This window comes from Diospyros lotus, chromosome 5 (assembly GCF_014633365.1).
Source record: "Diospyros lotus cultivar Yz01 chromosome 5, ASM1463336v1, whole genome shotgun sequence".
Classification (NCBI taxonomy): domain Eukaryota; kingdom Viridiplantae; phylum Streptophyta; class Magnoliopsida; order Ericales; family Ebenaceae; genus Diospyros; species Diospyros lotus.
This window is the reverse complement of record NC_068342.1, coordinates 17,701,823-17,720,247: the sequence shown is the minus strand read 5'-3', so window position 1 is coordinate 17,720,247 and position 18,425 is coordinate 17,701,823. Positions and strand designations below refer to the sequence as shown.

General features: G+C 38.3%; 1 protein-coding gene across 2 annotated transcripts in view; it reads left to right on the top strand.

The window, feature by feature from the left end:
• Positions 1 to 18,425, top strand: part of LOC127801420 (T-complex protein 1 subunit beta-like) — a 42,774-nt gene that overhangs the window by 19,452 nt on the left and 4,897 nt on the right. For both annotated transcript variants that reach the window (XM_052336571.1, XM_052336570.1), the window contains exons 8-10: positions 5,289 to 5,404; positions 5,832 to 5,908; positions 6,808 to 7,293. In XM_052336571.1, the coding sequence (XP_052192531.1) occupies positions 5,289 to 5,404; positions 5,832 to 5,908; positions 6,808 to 7,293 (679 nt within the window). The remainder of the gene's footprint in view (positions 1 to 5,288; positions 5,405 to 5,831; positions 5,909 to 6,807; positions 7,294 to 18,425) is intronic.

The following is an 18,425-nucleotide window of genomic DNA, read 5'->3' as shown; positions in this document are numbered from 1 at the left end:
GATTGTCTGGAAAGCTTGCTGTCTCCGTTGAAGGTAAGCATCGAAGGCTGCCACTGTCGAGGAATTTCCCAGGTTTGGCAGTAAGGTTGGCTTATATCCATATAGGGCTTCAAAAGGGGATCTCTTTATGGAATTGTGGTAGTTGGAATTATACCACCACTGTGCCAATGCGAGCCACTTGTGCCAACCTCGGCTGTAAGAAGCAAGCACATCTTAAGTATGTCTCCAAACATTGATTTACTCTCTCGGTCTGACCATCGGATTCTGGATGATAGGCCATTGACATGCTGAGTTGGATTCCCAATAACCCCGTCAATTCCTTCCACAAGAGGCTATAAAAAAATTTATCCTTGTTCGACACTATAGTCTTAGGGATTCCATGTAACTTCACCACTTGGTCTAGGAACACTTTAGCTATCTCTTGAGCTGTGTAGGGATGTGTCAATCCGATGAAGTGGGCATATTTGGTGAATTTATCCACTATCACCATTATGCAATCACGCCCTTCCGATTTGGGTAAGCCCTCAATAAAGTCCATTGTGATACTTTCCCAAGGCTCTCCTGGTATACTTAGTGGCTGTAATAACCCGGGGTGGGCCACCGATTCTGATTTGCATCGTTTACAGATATCGCAACTCAGCACCAAGTCCATCACATATTTTTTTAGCCCGGGCCAATGAAAGTGTTGCTTAACTTTGTGATAGGTAGCAACTATTCCGGAGTGGCCCCCTATTGGAGAACTGTGCAGCGCCTCCACAATTTTTTTCTTCAAATTCTCATCCTTTCCTATCACCAGCCTCCCTCTGTTTCTGATAATTCCATTAGTCAAGGTGTACCCTTGTTTAGCATTAGGATCCACCACTAGTTGTTGTAGCAGCTCCCGCATGCTCTCATCATTTTCATAGCTCGAGGCCACTTCCTGGTCCAGTCTGGAACCATCACCGTAAGAGCAGTAGCATTCCCTTCTTCATGACACCTTGACAAGGCATCTGTAGCTAGGTTTTCCTTCCCATTCCGGTATTGGATTACATAATCCAATCCCATCAACTTAGTCATCCTTTTCCGTTGCAATTGCGTATGTAATTTTTGCTGAAGTAGGAATTTCAGACTTTCATGGTCTGTTTTGATCACAAACTTATTGCCTTCTAGGTAATGCCTCCACTTATCTACAACCATCAGCATTGCCAATAGCTCCTTCTCGTAAATGCTCAACCCGAGGTGTCGAGGAGCTAATGCCTTACTAAGAAAGGCCAAGGGCCTCCCTTCTTGTACCAGAACAGCCCCAACTCCAACAGCGCCGGCGTCCGTCTCCAATACAAATGGTTTGTCAAAATCCGGCAAGCCCAATGTTGGTACCTCACTCATAGCTCTTTTCAGTTTGTCAAAGGCCTCCTCAGCCCGGTCATTCCATTGGAAGCCATCATTTTTCAGCAATTGCGTTAGTGGCCTACTGATAATTCCATAATCCTTGACAAACCGACGATAGTAGCCAGTTAGGCCCAGAAATCCCCTTAATCCCTTGACATTTTGAGGCCTCGGTCACTCCACCATGGCTGCTACCTTGCGAGGATCGGTGTTGACTCCTGCATTAGATATTATATGGCCCAAATACTCCACATGACTCTGTGCAAAGGAACACTTGGACTCCTTAACATACAATTTATTGAGTCGAAGAACCTCAAAGGTAGTTCTCAAGTGGGCTAGGTGCTCAACGAAAGTGGAGCTATAGATTAGAATGTCATCGAAAAAGACTAGAATGAATGCACGCAAGTAAGGTTCAAATATTTGGTTCATTAATGCTTGAAAGGTAGCTGGGGCGTTAGTGAGTCCGAAGGGCATTACCTTGAATTCGTAGTGCCCTTGATGAGTTTTAAAGGCGGTTTTAGGGATATCTTGAGGCTCCATTCGAATTTGGTGGTAACCTGCTCTAAGATTCTGCTTAGTGAAAATTGATGCATGCTTCAATTCATCAAACAAGTCTTCTACAATGGGTATGGGAAACTTGTCCTTGATGGTTATGGCATTGAGTTGCCTATAGTCCACACAAAATCTCCACGAACTGTCTTTCTTTTTGACAAGTAGTATGGGAGACGCAAAAGGGCTATGGCTGGGTTGGATAATCGACTTTTGTAACATGTCTTGGATGAGTCTTTCTATCTCAGTTTTCTGTTTAGGAGGGTAACGATAGGACCTTACGTTCACTGGTTCCGAATTGGGTTTGAGATGGATGGTATGGTCACAGGACCTTTTTGGAGGAAGTGAGCTAGGTTCAGAAAAGAGGTCTTTGAACTCAAATAATAGCATGTTAAGAGAGTTAGTTTCACGTACCTTCCACTAGTCGTGTGAGTGGCTACTCACTGTAATGGCCAATTCTCCTCCCTGCTCCGGTTCCTTCTCGAAAACTTCCAAGGCCTGAATAGAAAACAGCTGCACTACTTGGGAGAACTTGCTCTTGAGCAACCGTTGAAGTCTCTTTCCCGTTATCATTTTGCACATACCCGCTTCCTGGCTACCTTTGAGTATCCTCTTTCTTCCATCCTTCTCAAAGGTTACCTCCATCTTATTGAAATCGAAGCTGATGGGACTCACGCCTCTCATCCAATCAACCCCAAGCACCACATCACAACCCCCCAATTTCAACAGCCTCAAATCTGTCACAAATTCTTCCCCATTCATCTCCCAACAGAATCCCAAACATGAGGATTGACTTAATACCTTATTTCCGTTTGCTACTGTTACCGAAAGGGGGTGAGAATTTGAGACTTCACATCCCAATTTCTTTGCCATACCTTCATCTAGGAAGCTATGGGTGCTTCTGCTATCAATGAGTATCATTAGCGGGCATTGATGAGCTCGCCCTTCCACCTTAATAATCTTGCTGTGTGTCAACCCTTTTAGTGCATGTAAGGAGATCTCTCCTTGATCACCTTCGCCCGTCTCTGAGGTTTCTTCCATGAGTCCTTCCTCATCCTCCCCTTCCAGTAACAAGATTTGTCGTTTGCACCTGTGTCCCGGAAAGTATTTATCCTCGCACCTATAGCATAGGTTCGCTTGGCGTCTCTGCTCCATTAACCCTCCTCCATTCGTTGGGTTAGGGGCTGCAGGAGGCAATGCTAGGACCCCCTTACCACTGTGCATCGTATCTCGTCCTTGAGTCTTGTTACCAAACTGCCATCCCTAGAGATCACTCCTTTTACTTGGTTGTGCTGCTTTTTTAACAGTGCTTCAATCGTCATTTCTTGCAACCTTGCACTCTCGGCGGCCAGCCTCACTGTCGTTGGCTGCATCATTTTTACCATGGGTCTCACTTCATCTCCCAAGCCACTAATAAAACTCGATACAAAATACTCTTCCGATAGATGGGGATTGTGTATCATCATTAAGGATCTCAGCTCCTCAAACTTGAGCTGGTAATTTTGTACCGTTCCCAGTTGCTTGAACTTGTTAAACTCTTCGACTATATCCCGCATACTCCGGTCTCCAAACCTTTCACATAAGTCATCGGCGAACTCGTTCCATGGGCTGCCTTCTTTCTCCGCGAGCCACCCCTGGTACCATGCATCAGCCATGTCGTTCAGGTAGGCAGAGGCCAGGGTGACCTTCTGTTGTTCCTGCACCTGATACAGGGCGAACATACGTTCACACCTCCTTACCCACCATCTCGGGTTTTCTCCATCGAAGAGCGGAATCTCCAGTTTGGGTACCGGAAAGCTCGGTTGATAACGATCTACTTGAGCTCTCGCTCTTCTCTCCCTTAAGTTATTGTCGGTTCCTTCTGTCTCAAATTCCACTTCCGACGTTCCCACTGGTCGACGCTCCATTCCTACACCTTGAAGAATGGGTTCCGACTGTTCCCTTTGCGAAAAGTCTTACCGGCTGCTGGGTTGAGAACATCTGCATAATCTGGTGCATCTGTTCCATCACTTGCTCATAGAACCGAGCATTCTGTTCTCGATTCTCACCTCGCCACCTTTCCATGGCCTGATCAATCCAAGCATCTACCCCTGCTCCAATTGAGGATTCGAGAGTCCCCATTCTTGTTTGCACCTCCGCCACTGTTGTAGCCACTTGCTGTAGTTGAGACTTCATCTGCTTCATCCTCGTTTCTTCGGCCATATGGATATCCTTCTCTTCTTTTGCCTGCACCCAAGAACACCACTTTGATACTAGATGTTAGCTTCCGAGGAGCTGACTGTGGTTTTCCCGGTTGAGTGATTGAACGATACGAAAGAATTAGGAGGAAGAGAATCAGTAGGGAGAATGAGAGAGAATAGAGACTTCTAGGAATATTCATTCATAATGATTGGCGAGTTGGACAGTTGCTTATAAAGCTAAGCCACCAGCCCATGTGCGTAACAGAATGTTGTTGCTGGGAATGTACTACTTCTAAAGCGGCAACAAACAAATTACAACTTCTCAATAAAAAACTTCTAATATACTACTTACTACTCATAGTATACCCTTATTACATTAGCACCCCTCCTACCCGTGACACATGACAACTTGCACATCTTCCTCACTCATCCTGCACCTCCTCTGGTAAGCAATAAGCAAGCAACAGTGTTGCTGCTGCTTGCTGTTGCCTCTCTCGTGCTCGCACGTTGCCATTGTCTCTTGCGTTGTTGGTTCTCGATCTTCTTCCTCCGCCGAGTGTTTTTTGTTCCAGCTCGTTGTAATTTGTTGCTTGTATTTTGTTGCGTTGTTCTTCCTCCGCCAAGTGTTGTATTTTGTTATTGTTGTATTTTGTTATTATGTCTTTATTTGATTCTATTATTTCTAATGCCTATAAATTGTGTTTCACAAAGTCAAGAGTCTAAACTCTAAATTTAATAATCTATATTAATATTTCATAATTTTTGTTTAATTTATATGTGTATTTGGGATAATATGAATTTTAATTTAAAAAATAGCAGTTTTTTTAGGCCCCACCTAGGCGGCCTAGCCACTAGCCTAGCGCGTTCTGACTAGTGCCTAGCGCGTTTTAGAACACTTCATTATATGCAACTGAGATTCTTGTAATGCTACTTCTATGAACCAATAAAGTATCTAGTGATGTTTCTTTCATACTTCTTGATGATTCTTTCTTTGAGCATATACTTGTGTATTTTATATGATCTTTTTCCTTCCTCCTAGGAATCACAATGTATATAGGACAGTGATAACACATGGACAACAATGTTTGGTTTTTCACTGAATTGGGATGTGATATTCTATCATATGCATTTAGATTTCTATTTTTGCTCTTAACTCTACTTATTTAATGTATGATTTCATCATAATAATTGCAGATAAATTCAAATCGGATTTGATGAAGATTGCAATGACTACTTTGAGTTCAAAAATTCTCTCCCAAGATAAAAAACATTTTGCAAAACTGGCTGTTGATGCTGTCATGAGGTTAAAGGTGACACAGCGTTATTGCATTCAGTAATTTTTAGTACTTTCAGACAATGATCTAAGTGCAATCTGTTCAAGAATTGTTTTCCTTTTTCTTCTAGCAATGGTGAACAATAAGTATTCTAGACTTCTGCATAAATCATCCAGCAACTTTCTTAGTATTATCTTCATGTATAATTTTTTTCTTAATCGGAGAGCTAACCCCTTTGTGGGTTTCTCTAATGGTCTTTGTTTCTTTGCAGGTGCATGTTTTCCTTTTTCTTCTTTTTTTATTTGCAGTCTGGGGGGGAGGGGGGAGGTTACTGTTAGTCCTTCTCTTGAGAACAAGATAGGAAGAAGAAATTATGCATTATCAGTACTAATTTGTTTCATGCTGGTGACATAGTTCCAACCCTTTTAATCATTTTGTCTGGTAATTCTCTTGGAAATGGCAGGGCAGCACAAACTTGGAGGCAATCCAAATTATTAAAAAGCCTGGAGGATCTCTGAAGGACTCATTTTTGGATGAAGGGTGGGTTTTGCATTATAGAAAATTCATGTGTTGTATATGCCAGTTTTCACTGCAAATTGCCCACTATCTTTCATATATTGCAGAAAAGGGCATTTTTGCATGAAATACATTTGGATTTTAGATGAGATTTAATTCTCCCCTATGGGATGCATATCTCTGCTGATACTCTGTCTGGTTGTTGAGAAAAATAGGAAATAGGAAGATTTTAAAGGGCTGTTTACTTGTGGAAAGCAATCCAGTTTTCCAGAAATTACTGAACAGAAAATGGTTTAGAAAACTTGTTCAAATACAATTTTTTTACAAATAGAAAATTGAGATTTGGAAAATGTGGTTTTCCAAAATTGAACTGAACTTGGAAAATACCTAAAATAAGTTTTCTAAGTTTTCCTTATCAATTTGGAGATTTGGAACATACAGTTGCAAGAAATTTCCCCAAATCATTTCCATCTCCTTCTCTAATACAAGTTGCACAAAAGAAGTTAAAACATCTCTATTTTTGAACATATGTTTTAATTTTCTAGATTGGAAATTAGTTTTCTGTATTTCTAAAATTTGAACATGTTTTTCAAATTCTCTATGGAACACTAAAACTAGAGTTTTTTTTTTTTTAAAAAATTGGAGATAGAAAATTGGAAATCATTTTCTACAATTAAACAGCCCCTAAAAGTTTTGGGCTTAAAAAACATTTCCAAAGTTGTAATCTGCACAAACAACTCCTTCACATGTTTGTGCATAAACAACTATTAGGCCTTGCCATCTTAATCAAGGAGGACTAACTATTTTGCTTTATTGAATACTTCCCAAACTACTAATTATATAAGTTGCTTTATTCATTAGAGCTTTATGATATAACTCTTGTCCAAATGTTATTCCTCACTTTGATTTTACACTTTATGCAGTTTTATTTTGGACAAAAAGATAGGCATCGGCCAGCCAAAACGCATAGAGAATGCAAAAATTTTGGTGGCAAATACTGCCATGGATACAGATAAAGTGAAAATATATGGCGCACGTGTTCGTGTTGATTCAATGTCTAAAGTAGCTCAAATTGAAGGGGCTGAAAAGGAAAAAATGCGAGAGAAGGTGCAAAAGATTATAGCTCATGGAATAAACTGCTTTGTTAACAGGCAGTTAATTTACAATTTTCCAGAGGAGCTCTTTGCAGATGCTGGAATACTTGCTATTGAGCATGCTGATTTTGAGGGTATTGAGCGCCTCGCTCTTGTTACTGGTGGTGAAATTGCATCAACCTTTGACAATCCAGAGACAGTTAAGCTTGGGCACTGCAAGCTTATTGAGGAAATCATGATTGGTGAGGACAAATTGATCCACTTTTCTGGTGTTGAAATGGGCCAGGCATGCACTATAGTACTAAGGGGAGCAAGGTACGATATATGAATAAATTAGATATTTACCACTGACAGTCAAATAAACCTTGAATTTGCTCATACAAAAACCAGGAAGAAAAGCAAAAGAAAATGTTGCAACAGTCAACACTTTTTTATAATTGCAAAACAAGTATTATGTTCAGCACCCTTTTTATATATCCATGTTTGTGTCAAACCAAGAATGCTATACTATCCTGAATCCTACTTTGATTGTGAAGCTATCATCAATATCTGGATTTATGTTGGTTGCCTGATCTTGGAAGCATATTGTGCCATTCTTTTACATCTGATTAAGACATCCATTGCCTAAAACATCCTCAGAACTGTTAGTCAATAGGTTGTCCTATCTTTGCACGTGGTATGTTATTTCCATGGATGTTGTTCAAAAAGGACTATAGTTTATGTGAACTAAGTATCAAGTTTGAGTAGTGTGATTGCAAAGGCATGTTTTTAAATTGCTGCTGTGCCTTAATGGGACCTGAGCCAACTTTCTTTGCCTTTTGTAGCAATGATATACTTTCCTCTCTACATGACTCAAATGAAATTTAGATCATGATTTTAGTACATGATATCTTTGTTCCCACGAGGATTGTAATAAATGGCTACTGGAGAATGGCTATGGATGGCAGTGGGTGGGTGGGAAATAGGGGACACCTCTCCCTCTCTGGTCCAGCAGCATAAATCCTTCCTAGGGCACCACTCTGAGCTGATGCCAGTGAGCCCCCAACTTCACCCCATCCCTTCAATGTTTATCTATGTTTTGCCTGTTAACCTACCACCTCATTAACAATCCCAAGCCTTAATCCAACTAGGTGGGTTTGGCAACATGAATTCTATATCTCCATGCGTCTATCATGGCCCTCTATGAGGCCAATATCTATTCCTATTATATAAGCAAACACCACATTAAGGTGTTTGAAGCTCTACCAATAAAGTAATTTCTCAAAATTTATTTTGCTTAAAATTTTAAAAAACAGAACAATAAAAAAAGTTGTTTCTTGACTTAAACTCATAACTTCAAAATCACAATAAACTTGAGAACAACTTTACCTTGCACCTGGGCTTATCTTTAATTAAAATTTGCTCCCAGCATTGCTTCCCTTTGAAGCTCCTAGCTTCGCCTTTTATTTTTGTTGACTATAGGACCGCTTATCACACAAGAAACCTCACTTCTCACAGCCAATTCACAATCTCTAGAAACCAACACAGATATTAGAGTAAATCAAAATATTAATAGAAAGTAAAGAGGCAAGAACACTTATCCTGGTTCAGGCATAAAATGCCCTACATCCAGACTGCAAAATCTTGACAGAATCCACTAGAAAGCAATAGGATACAACACTCCCTCTCGCACACTCTTGGCTATGAACAATAGCCTTCCCTCCCGAGAATACAAGGACCGATCCTTTGCTCTCTCTCTATTCTCTCTAGAGCTCGTGCGAGAAACAGAATGAATGAATGCTGAAATTGCCTAACAGAGAGCCTATCCGCCTCTATTTATAAGAGATAGAGGTGGTTGCAACAGGTACTTATATGCAAATAAAAGAAATAAAAAGGACTGCTGGTAGTAACTTATAAGAGTTAGTTATCGTTACATTTTAAACTCATAAAATATAAAAGGCAAGATTATTTCTAACTACATTTAAACACCCTCTACTGAGAATTGAATGCTTAACTAATGCAAATCCTAACAATTTTGTTTTAACTCTTGTTCTTTTGAACCTTGAACAGTGTGCTCTGAACTCCAAACCTCAAGCTCAACATATAAAATATATTTATTTTATTTTTGGCTTTGCACCTAAAAAGCACTTCTCTAGCCTTGTGCTAGTGGACCTCACTTCTTTGAACCTCATTGTTATTGAATCATGCACTTCTCAACATACTTCAAAGAAATTATCACTTTTCACGAAACACTTAAATGTAAACTTTCCTTTGAGTTGTCACAATGCAATACAAAAATTTCATAAAGTAAAGATTACACCATTGAAACCCACTATTTTAACACAGATTCAAAACTAAATATTTATCATCCTAACCCCACTCGTAGAATGACTAATACTTTGTACTCCATATTTGAATAGCAGTGCTAAAATACAACAATAAGCTTTTAACATGCAAAATAACTCTAAAAAATCAATACAATCATATTTAAGGTAAGTGCTTAACACTTGATGAGGGATTTTAGAAAATATATTTTTCGTGCGTGATTGATGCCATGTGCATGAGTGTCACTTTGACATATTTGTGCCTAGAGATTGGTAACAGTCTTTTGAACTTCTACCACTTGACCCGCTTGCAAGATAGGTCTCAGATGCATTTGGTGCGTATCTCGTGCTAAACGGTGTACCACTCTCAAATACCTTGTGTCTAAACCTATGGCTATAGTTTCATGAAATGCAAAGAAAAATTTATTTTTCTTTGATGCAACAACAAATAAATAAATAAATAAATAAATTTCATGCTTGAGATGAACGATTCATCACAATAATATATTTATCATGTAACATGCTATTTTTGAACTTGACAATGAACCATCGCCTTAAGGTTGAGCTTAATTGCTTTAGTTCCTCCTCTGTTCTTTTCCTATTTGCCTTAGCTCATTGTTGTGCTCTCTCTTAGCTTAGAATGCGGAAGAAGCTAAAGAAGAGAAGTCACCTTCTCTTTTATATTCAAACCCCAGCTAAAGTTGTCAATCACCACCCTAATCTCTCAATTAGAAATCATACTCTTCTTGCCTTCATGCCATGGGAAAAATTAGTAGATTAGAGATTTGTCCCAGTTACATATATCTATTTCCTTCAGGTTGTGTTTATAAATGACCCATCATTTGGGATTTGGGATTTCAAATCATAAATCCAATGTTTGGATACCATTTTATAGAATAAATTTGTATTTAGTACAAACCCATAATGGATTTGGACTTAAAAATGTGAGAATTTCAAATGACCCCACAAGGGATGTTATTTGGACTAATGTAATTAATTACATATGAATTATAAAATATTTTATTCTCATTCATAAGCAAAAAATACTTATATACATATATTTATTAAAATATTTACATGTACACATGTATACATATATATGTATCATGGATTTGGACTTAAAAATGGAAGAATTTCAAATGACCCCACAAGGGGTGTTATTTGGATTAAAATATTTAATTACATATTAATTGTAAAATATTTTATTTTCATTCATTAGCAAAAAAATACTTATGTATGTATATTTATTAAAGTATTTACATTTAAATATATATATATACGTATGTATACATATATGTATGTACCAGTGTTATTAAAGGCCCAATGTGCACTAAAGCACAAAAGAGTGTTGAAGCCTAAGGTGCAAGGCACAAGGCGAGACACGTGCGTGATGGAATTAAGCATATGCTAACTAAAAAAAAAAGAAAAATATATATACTAGTTGAAGAATAAGGTATAAAATGAGTCCTACCTCCTAATAACATATTCACAAGTATGTTATTAAAAAAATTAAAAAATTCAACATATACTAACTAGAAAAAATATTAAAACAAGTTAAATACTAGTAAATTTCAATTAAGCACATCCCATCATATTTCAGCAACTCACATATAAACATCACAAAAGTTAAAAACTTTGTAAGATATTTTAAAATTTATTGTTGGCATATATATATATATATATAATGAAAAGAACAATAAAAAATGTCAAAAGATGCAATTTAAAAGTCTTTAAGTTAATTTAAATTTAATCTTGTTAGGATTCATTTGTACTAGATTAGGGCTTGTAATGTGAGGGAAATATCATGTTGTAATTTTGTTTCTATGTTTCTGGAAAGGGTTTTATTGTCATTTCTAGGACTGACCAAGGTTGTTGTAACTGCCATTTTGGGTAGTCGGTCAGGAGGGTTCTCCCGCCCCCTATAGTTTATAAATAGGGGCCGAGAGGTAGGCTTTGGAGTGTGCTTTCTATTGTGAGTTTACAATCTGTCTTGGGTGAGAATGTGCAGTGAGAAAGAGTGTATATCTTTCTTGTATACAACTCTATATAGCTTTCAGGTGGGCTAGGTGAGAGTTGGGTTTTTGGTGGCACATGTAATCTTGTATTGGTATTCAAGATAGTGGAGAAAGCAAGGGCAAAACCAATCTGGATGTAGGTCTTTTATTGAGATCGAACCAGGATAAACTTGTGTGTTGTGTGCAGCTTTTGATTGTTTTCTTGATTGATTTCTGACTTCTATTCGTTTTGGATTGGAGAGATCGCTTGGTGTATTTTGAGTGATTGAGTGCTCATATATAATGGTGAGATATAGATTAACAAATCTTAAACAATTTATAGGTCTTAAATCTTAATTAAGATTAACTAATTATGCATTTTAAATAATCTAAAAATTATCCTCATTATCAAGGTCAAGTATTTCCATATTTTCATCCTTAGAAACATCATCTCCAATATCCTTTTCTTCCACATCATCTCCCTCTCCATCTTCATCTAGTTCAAGTTCAACTGGAGTATTTGAAGTAGTAACCCTTTTACTCATCAAATTTGGAGTTGAAACAATAAATATAAACCCTAAATCGTAAAAAGTTAAATAAAATAATAAATAGTAAAGTATAAACACTGAAGACAGTTAAAAAAAGTTAGGCGCGCCTAAGCTAAGGAGCCTTGGGCTTAGTCGTGCTTGGCTGGTTTGCACCCGCCTGGAAGCATTCCAGGCGCCAAAGGTGCGCCTTGCACCTGGGTGCGCCTTTAATAACAATGGTACATACATACATATATAATATGCGTGCACATGTATGTATATACATTACATGTAATATATATACATACGTACGTGTATGCACGTACAAATATATGTATGTTGGTATACACACATATTTATACATGTATGCATATACACATATATAAATGTATATATATACATGTTATACATACGTGTGTATACATATTCTATATATGTACTACTTACATATATATACGTACATAGGTATATATACGCATATATATATCTATAAGACATTTTATATATGTACTTATATGTATTTATGTATTATACATATTTATAATTTGAATGCATTTACATGTATATACGCACACACAGGCATATATATATATGTTAGAATGTTTGAATTTGAAATTCTCATGTATAATTGTCATCTAAACGCTTAAAGTTTCAAATGTCATTTCAAATGACAAAATTTGAAATGCAAATATTTCAACTTGGAATTTCAAATGACATCATTTGATATACCTCCATCCAAATGCAACCTTAGGTAATATTAAAATTTGAGAGATTCACTTTCTGTTTCATAGGTGCTGTCAGCCAAGCATTGAGAGATGAGCAACCCACTTAGTCCCAATTGCAGCTAAATGGTACCAAAAACCATTCACATTAACTTAACCTTTTGTGTTTCCGTCTTTCTATGCATTAATGCCCTATTCATTGTCTAATCATTTCACCCCCTTTGCATTAAATGCTCTCTCTCTCCATGCATGGAGCAACATGAGCTGCTCCTTTTTCTTGGCTTGTGTTATACATACATATATATATGTGAAAGAAAAAGAAAATATGTATATAACTATATATGTGAGAGATTTAAATTTTGGGGGGATAACATATGTATTTATATATGAAGACAATAATAATTATCAAAATAAAAGTGATTGTACATACACACATATATGAGACACAAGCCAAGAAAAAAAGAGAACCTTGTGCTGCTCCACGCATAGATAGATAGATAGCATGAGTGGGCGGTTCATTCCTTAGGTTTGGCTGACAACACCTAAGAGAGAAAGGGTATGGGTCTCTAAAGTTTGAAATCATTGCTTATAATATATATGTGTGTGTGTGTGTGTATACGTGGGACAAATCTTTGATTTTCTGATGTTATGTTACCAGAAAACTTCATGGAGATTATGAGCTATTTAATTGAGGGATTACAGTGGTGATTTCCAGGTTTGGTTTGAGTATAAAGCAGAAAGTGACTTCTGTTCCATGGCTTCTTCTACATTCTTAGTCAAGAGAAAAAAAAAGAGAGCACGATAGTGAGTTGAGGCATAGTACAAAGGAAAAGGGGGAACAAAGCAACTAAGCTCAACCTTAAGGTTTGGGTTTATTGTCAAGTTAAAAAAATAACATCTTGCATGATAAATATATATTGCTGTGATATATTGTTTCATCTCAAGCATGAAATTTATTAGTTTATTGTGGCATCAAAGAAAAATAGGCTTTTCTTTGCATTTCACGAAACTATGGTAATAGATTTAGACACAGGGGTGTTAGACGAGTGTTGCCTTTTACCATGAGATGAGTGTTGAATGCATTCAGGACGTATCTTGCAGGTGGGTCACACAATGGAAGTTTAGAAGTTTGTAACAAATCTCTAGTCATTGATGTGTCAAAGTGATGTTCATGCTTATGACATTAATCATGGATGAAACTTTTTTTTTTTAACCCTCACTAAGTGTTAAGCAATTATCTCTTACATTCAAACGTGCTCTAGTGAAGTTGAATCATCCAAAGGAAAGTAGAAGCGCATTGAGATTAAAGCTTATTTTCTGCTTTAGCGATGAGATTAAATATGGACAACTAAATTTCTAGTATCCTGTGTGTGTAGCTAGGATGCTTAATAATTAGTTGCAAAGTGTATTGCTAAAGTGGGTCTTGTTGTAATATTTATTTTGATGTAATTTTTATTTAGTATACTGGAAGGCTTTGATGGTATGTTTAACATTTAAATATTTATGAAAGATAGGATTTTTAAGTATGTTATGACTATGGAATTGTGAGGTGTGGTGTGTGAGGTTCGCTAGCATTGGAGCAAAGCTCAGAAGTATAAGGGTCTTAGTTCAGAAGAGCAAAGATGAAGGTTAGTGGACATAGGAGTGAAGCGCTGATGTGTAGAGCTGAAACGACAATCCCTGGTGATGTTTGGAGGGATGTCCCATGAAGTTGTGCCTTGGGGTGGCAATTCCTGTTCACGTGTTGTGTTCATGTTCTGTCAAGCTGTAAAAGTAAGTCAACACAAACACAACCCATATATTACACGTGCAACATGACGTGGCCAGTTTAACAAAAAATCTTAGCAAGTTAATAGCATGACACAATTAACTTGTATAAAACTAATTTATAAAAAATTAAAATTCTAGTAGAAAAATTAACATAACATATTTTAACATAAAAAAATATGCAACAAATTAACAATTGCAAATCTAATATAAAAACAACATCGAAGTTATATCTTATTTTTATATAATCTCAATTATTTTATATTTATTTATTGTGGGTTAAATAGGTTACATGGGTTCGATGCGTATGGGTGACACGGTTGACACGATTAACCCATTTAATAATCATGTCAATTTCATATTTCACGAGTCAACCTGGACCCAAAACGATTTGACCCGAACCCATTTAACTCAAACCCAAACTTGTTAATTTCATGTCAGTTTTGAATTGTGTTCATGTGTCATGTACAGTTGTCAAACCTGTTAATGGCTATGCTAAGGCTTAAGCTTTGGTCTGTCGACCAAGGCAAGGAAAAAAATATTCAATTAAAGGGAGGCGAACTCCCAGTGAGGGAACAAGTGGGAGTCGGGAATGAACACTCCTAGCGTACTACCCAAAGGAAGGTGAAGCTAGTAGCTTCGCTTTGGGTGGCATTTTAAATTCCACCATAGTTTAAGGAACGCCACATAGGTGGCCATTATTATATATACCATACTAAATTAATTAAAATAATAGATATTGATAAGTATATTAAAAAACTATACATTTGGAAATGGAAAATTCAAAAGTGGTGGTTGTCGGATCTATAAATCTGATAAGGAGCTCTTGCTAATTATGGTGTGAATTCGGGAAGAACTAAGGGATAATTTAGGAGAAATGTAGGGAGAATTAGAAGAATAGAGAATGAGGAAGGAGAGAGAGAGAGATCTCAATTATGGTATTTGATGATCTCAATCGGGTGTGGTCAGTTGTTTATATACTGATCCAGCAACCCTTATGGCGCCAACAACCAAAATTCAAGAGAGTACAACCGCCTTAAGTTATCTCTTGAGTACAAACAATCATTGCTATAACTACCCATGTACAATTACTCATTGCTTATAACTATCCATACAAGGTAACACCCTTATTAGCAGTAGGTACATGACAATTCCACCCCCCCCCCCCCCCCCCTCCAAATATCTTGTCCTCAAGAAATGTAGAGAAGGTTAGCAGCTTGAGGAAATTGTTTGAGCAAATCAGGGAGGTATTCCCAAGTGTTGTCCGGGTGCAAGTTGGACCATTTGATCGGTACTTGGGTTATAGGGGCTCCCTGTTTATAGATGATCCTTCTGTCGACTATGGCTACTGGTTCCATGGGAGCAGTGGCTTCTGTAGGCAAAGAGGGTGGAAAGGAACTGATGTGATGTGTCCCCATAGATTTCTTGAGTAAGAAGACCTGAAATGCCAAATGGATTTTGGAGTTCTCAGGCAAGTGAAGTTGATAGGCAACATTTCCAAACCTGGCAGTGATAGGAAAGGGTCCATAGAACTTAGGGCTCAACTTAGAAACTGACCCTAGCAATGGGTCTTGAGATGGGCATGTTTCAGCTTTAAGTATATCTCATTCCCTATAGTAAACTCCGCTCACTCCTTCGTCTGTCCACAAACTGCTTCATGTGGTTTTTGGAAGTCGCTAGCTCATTTCTAAGCAGTTGTAGGACTTGTTGTCTTCGCTACAAATAGGTATTCAGGGTTGCCACTGTAGTTGAGTCCTTGATGGCTGGTATGAGGGGAGGCTTGTACTCATATAAAGCCTCGAAGGGGGACATTTTGATGGAACTGTGGTGACTGGAGTTGTACCACCATTGAGCCAAGGAGAGCCACTTGTGCCACCCCTTTGGCTGCAAGAAGTGAAGGCAACGTGGGTAGGTCTCTAAGCACTGGTTCACCCTTTCCATTTGCTCGTTTGTCTCGAGATGGTAAGCGGTGGATATGTGTAATTTGGTCCCTAGAGACTTCGTCAGTTCCTTCCATAGTAAGCTTGTGAAAATTGTCCCTGTCTGATACTATTGATTGTGGGGTGCCATGGAGGTTCACCGCTTGGTCTAGGAAGAGCCTAGCCACTTCTTGAGCAGTGTAAGGGTGGGTTAGGCTTAGGAAGTGGGCATACTTTGTAAATCAGTCCACCACTACCGGTATGCAGTCTCTCCCTTCCGACTTTGGTAGTCCTTCAATAAAGTCCATAGATACACTCTCCCATGGTTGCTTAGGTGTAGCCAAAGGTTGCAGCAGGCCTGGGGTGGCTACTGTTTCGTGTTTACACCTCTTACAAACATCATAGCCCAGCACAAACTTCATCACAAATTGTTTTAACCATGGCCAATAAAAATGCTGTTTCACCTTGTGGTATGTATTCAGTATACCTGAATGCCCACCTAGTGGAGACTCATGCAGGGCCTCCAATATCTTTCTCTTGAGCTGATCACATCCCCCAATCACCAGCCTACCTTGATATTTGATTAGCCCATTGGTTAGAGTGTATCCCTGCCTGCTTGAGGGGTCCAATACCAACTATTCCAACAGCTCTTTAGTGTTTTCATCCCTGTCATAGCTTGCTATGACCTCTTGATACCGGTCAAGGACAATGGATGTGATAGCAGCCGATGTTCCTTCTTCAAAACATCTAGATAGGGCATTTGTGGCTCTATTTTCCTTCCCTTTTTTTGGTATTGTATAGCATAATCCAATCCCATAAGCTTGGCCATACCTTTCTTCTGCAACTGTGTGTGTAATTTTTGTTGTAACAAAAACTTTAAACTTTCGTGGTCCATTTTAATCACGAATTGGCCTCCTTCCAAGTAATGTCTCTATTTTTCTACTGCCACCAACATTACCAACAACTCCTCGTGGATGCTTAAGCCCAAGTGCCTGGGTCTAAGGCTTGGCTAATGAATGCTAAGGGTCAGCCCTCCTGCATTAAGACTGTCCCAATCCGTGTTGTTAGCATCGGTTTCGGTTTCCAAAGTAAAAGGCTTACGGAAGTTAGGTAGACCTAGCATTGGTACTTCACTCATTGCCTTTTTTAGTTTCTCAAAAGCCTCCTCAGCTTTAGGACCGCAATTGAACCCTTCCTCCTTCAATAATTCAGTGAGGGGTCGGCTGATCACTCCATAATTTCTTGCAAAGCTCTTGTAATAGCCAGTTGGCCCTGGGAAACCCCTTAAAGCCTTAACAGTGTTAGGCCTAGGCCAAGCAACCATGGCAGCCACTTTTTTTGGGTCTTTACTTACCCCTAAATATAAAAAAATTCTAAATAATAAATAAAAAGAATCTTCTTTTATTCAAAACGTCTAGGTACTCCACCTACCTCTCTGCAAAAGCACATTTTGACCTCTTGACATATAATTTGTTGAACTGAAAGACCTTAAATGTGGCCTTTAAGTGGTCAAGTTGTTGTGCAAAGGAGGGGCTGCACACAAGGATATCATAAAGAAACACTAGAATGAATTTCTGTAAGGTTAAAAAATTTGATTCATCAATGTTTGAAAGGTGGTTGGGGGCATTAGTGAGCCCAAAGGGTATCACTGTAAATTCGTAGTGCCCTTGGTGGGTTTTGAAAGCTGTTTTGGGTATATTTTCTGGCATCATTCTTATTTGGTAGTAGCCAGATCTAAGGTCTAGCTTGGTGAAAACTGAGGCATGTTTTAACTCTTCTAGCAAGTCTTCAACAATGGGTATGGGAAACTTGTCTTTGATGGTGATGGCATTTAGTTGACAGTAGTTAACGCAAAATTGCCATGTCCCATATTTTTTTCTTGACAAATAGCACAAGTGAAGTAAAAGGGTTGTGGCTTGGTCTGATGGTCACTTTTTCTAGCATGTCTTTCACCAATTTTTGCAATCTTGGTTTTTTGTCTTGGAGGGTAACGATAGGACCTTATGTTAACGGGTTCAACATTTAGTTTGAGGGAAATGGAATGATCATAAGGCCTTTCTGGGGGTAGGGAGTCAGTCTCAACAATAGGTCCCCAAATTCAACTAAGAGTATGTTAAGAGAGTCAATTTCATTTACCTCCCATTGGTCCTGTAGTTGGATGCTCACTGTCAGCCTTAGCTCCCCTTCATGCTCCTGATTCTCTCCCAAGGGGTCT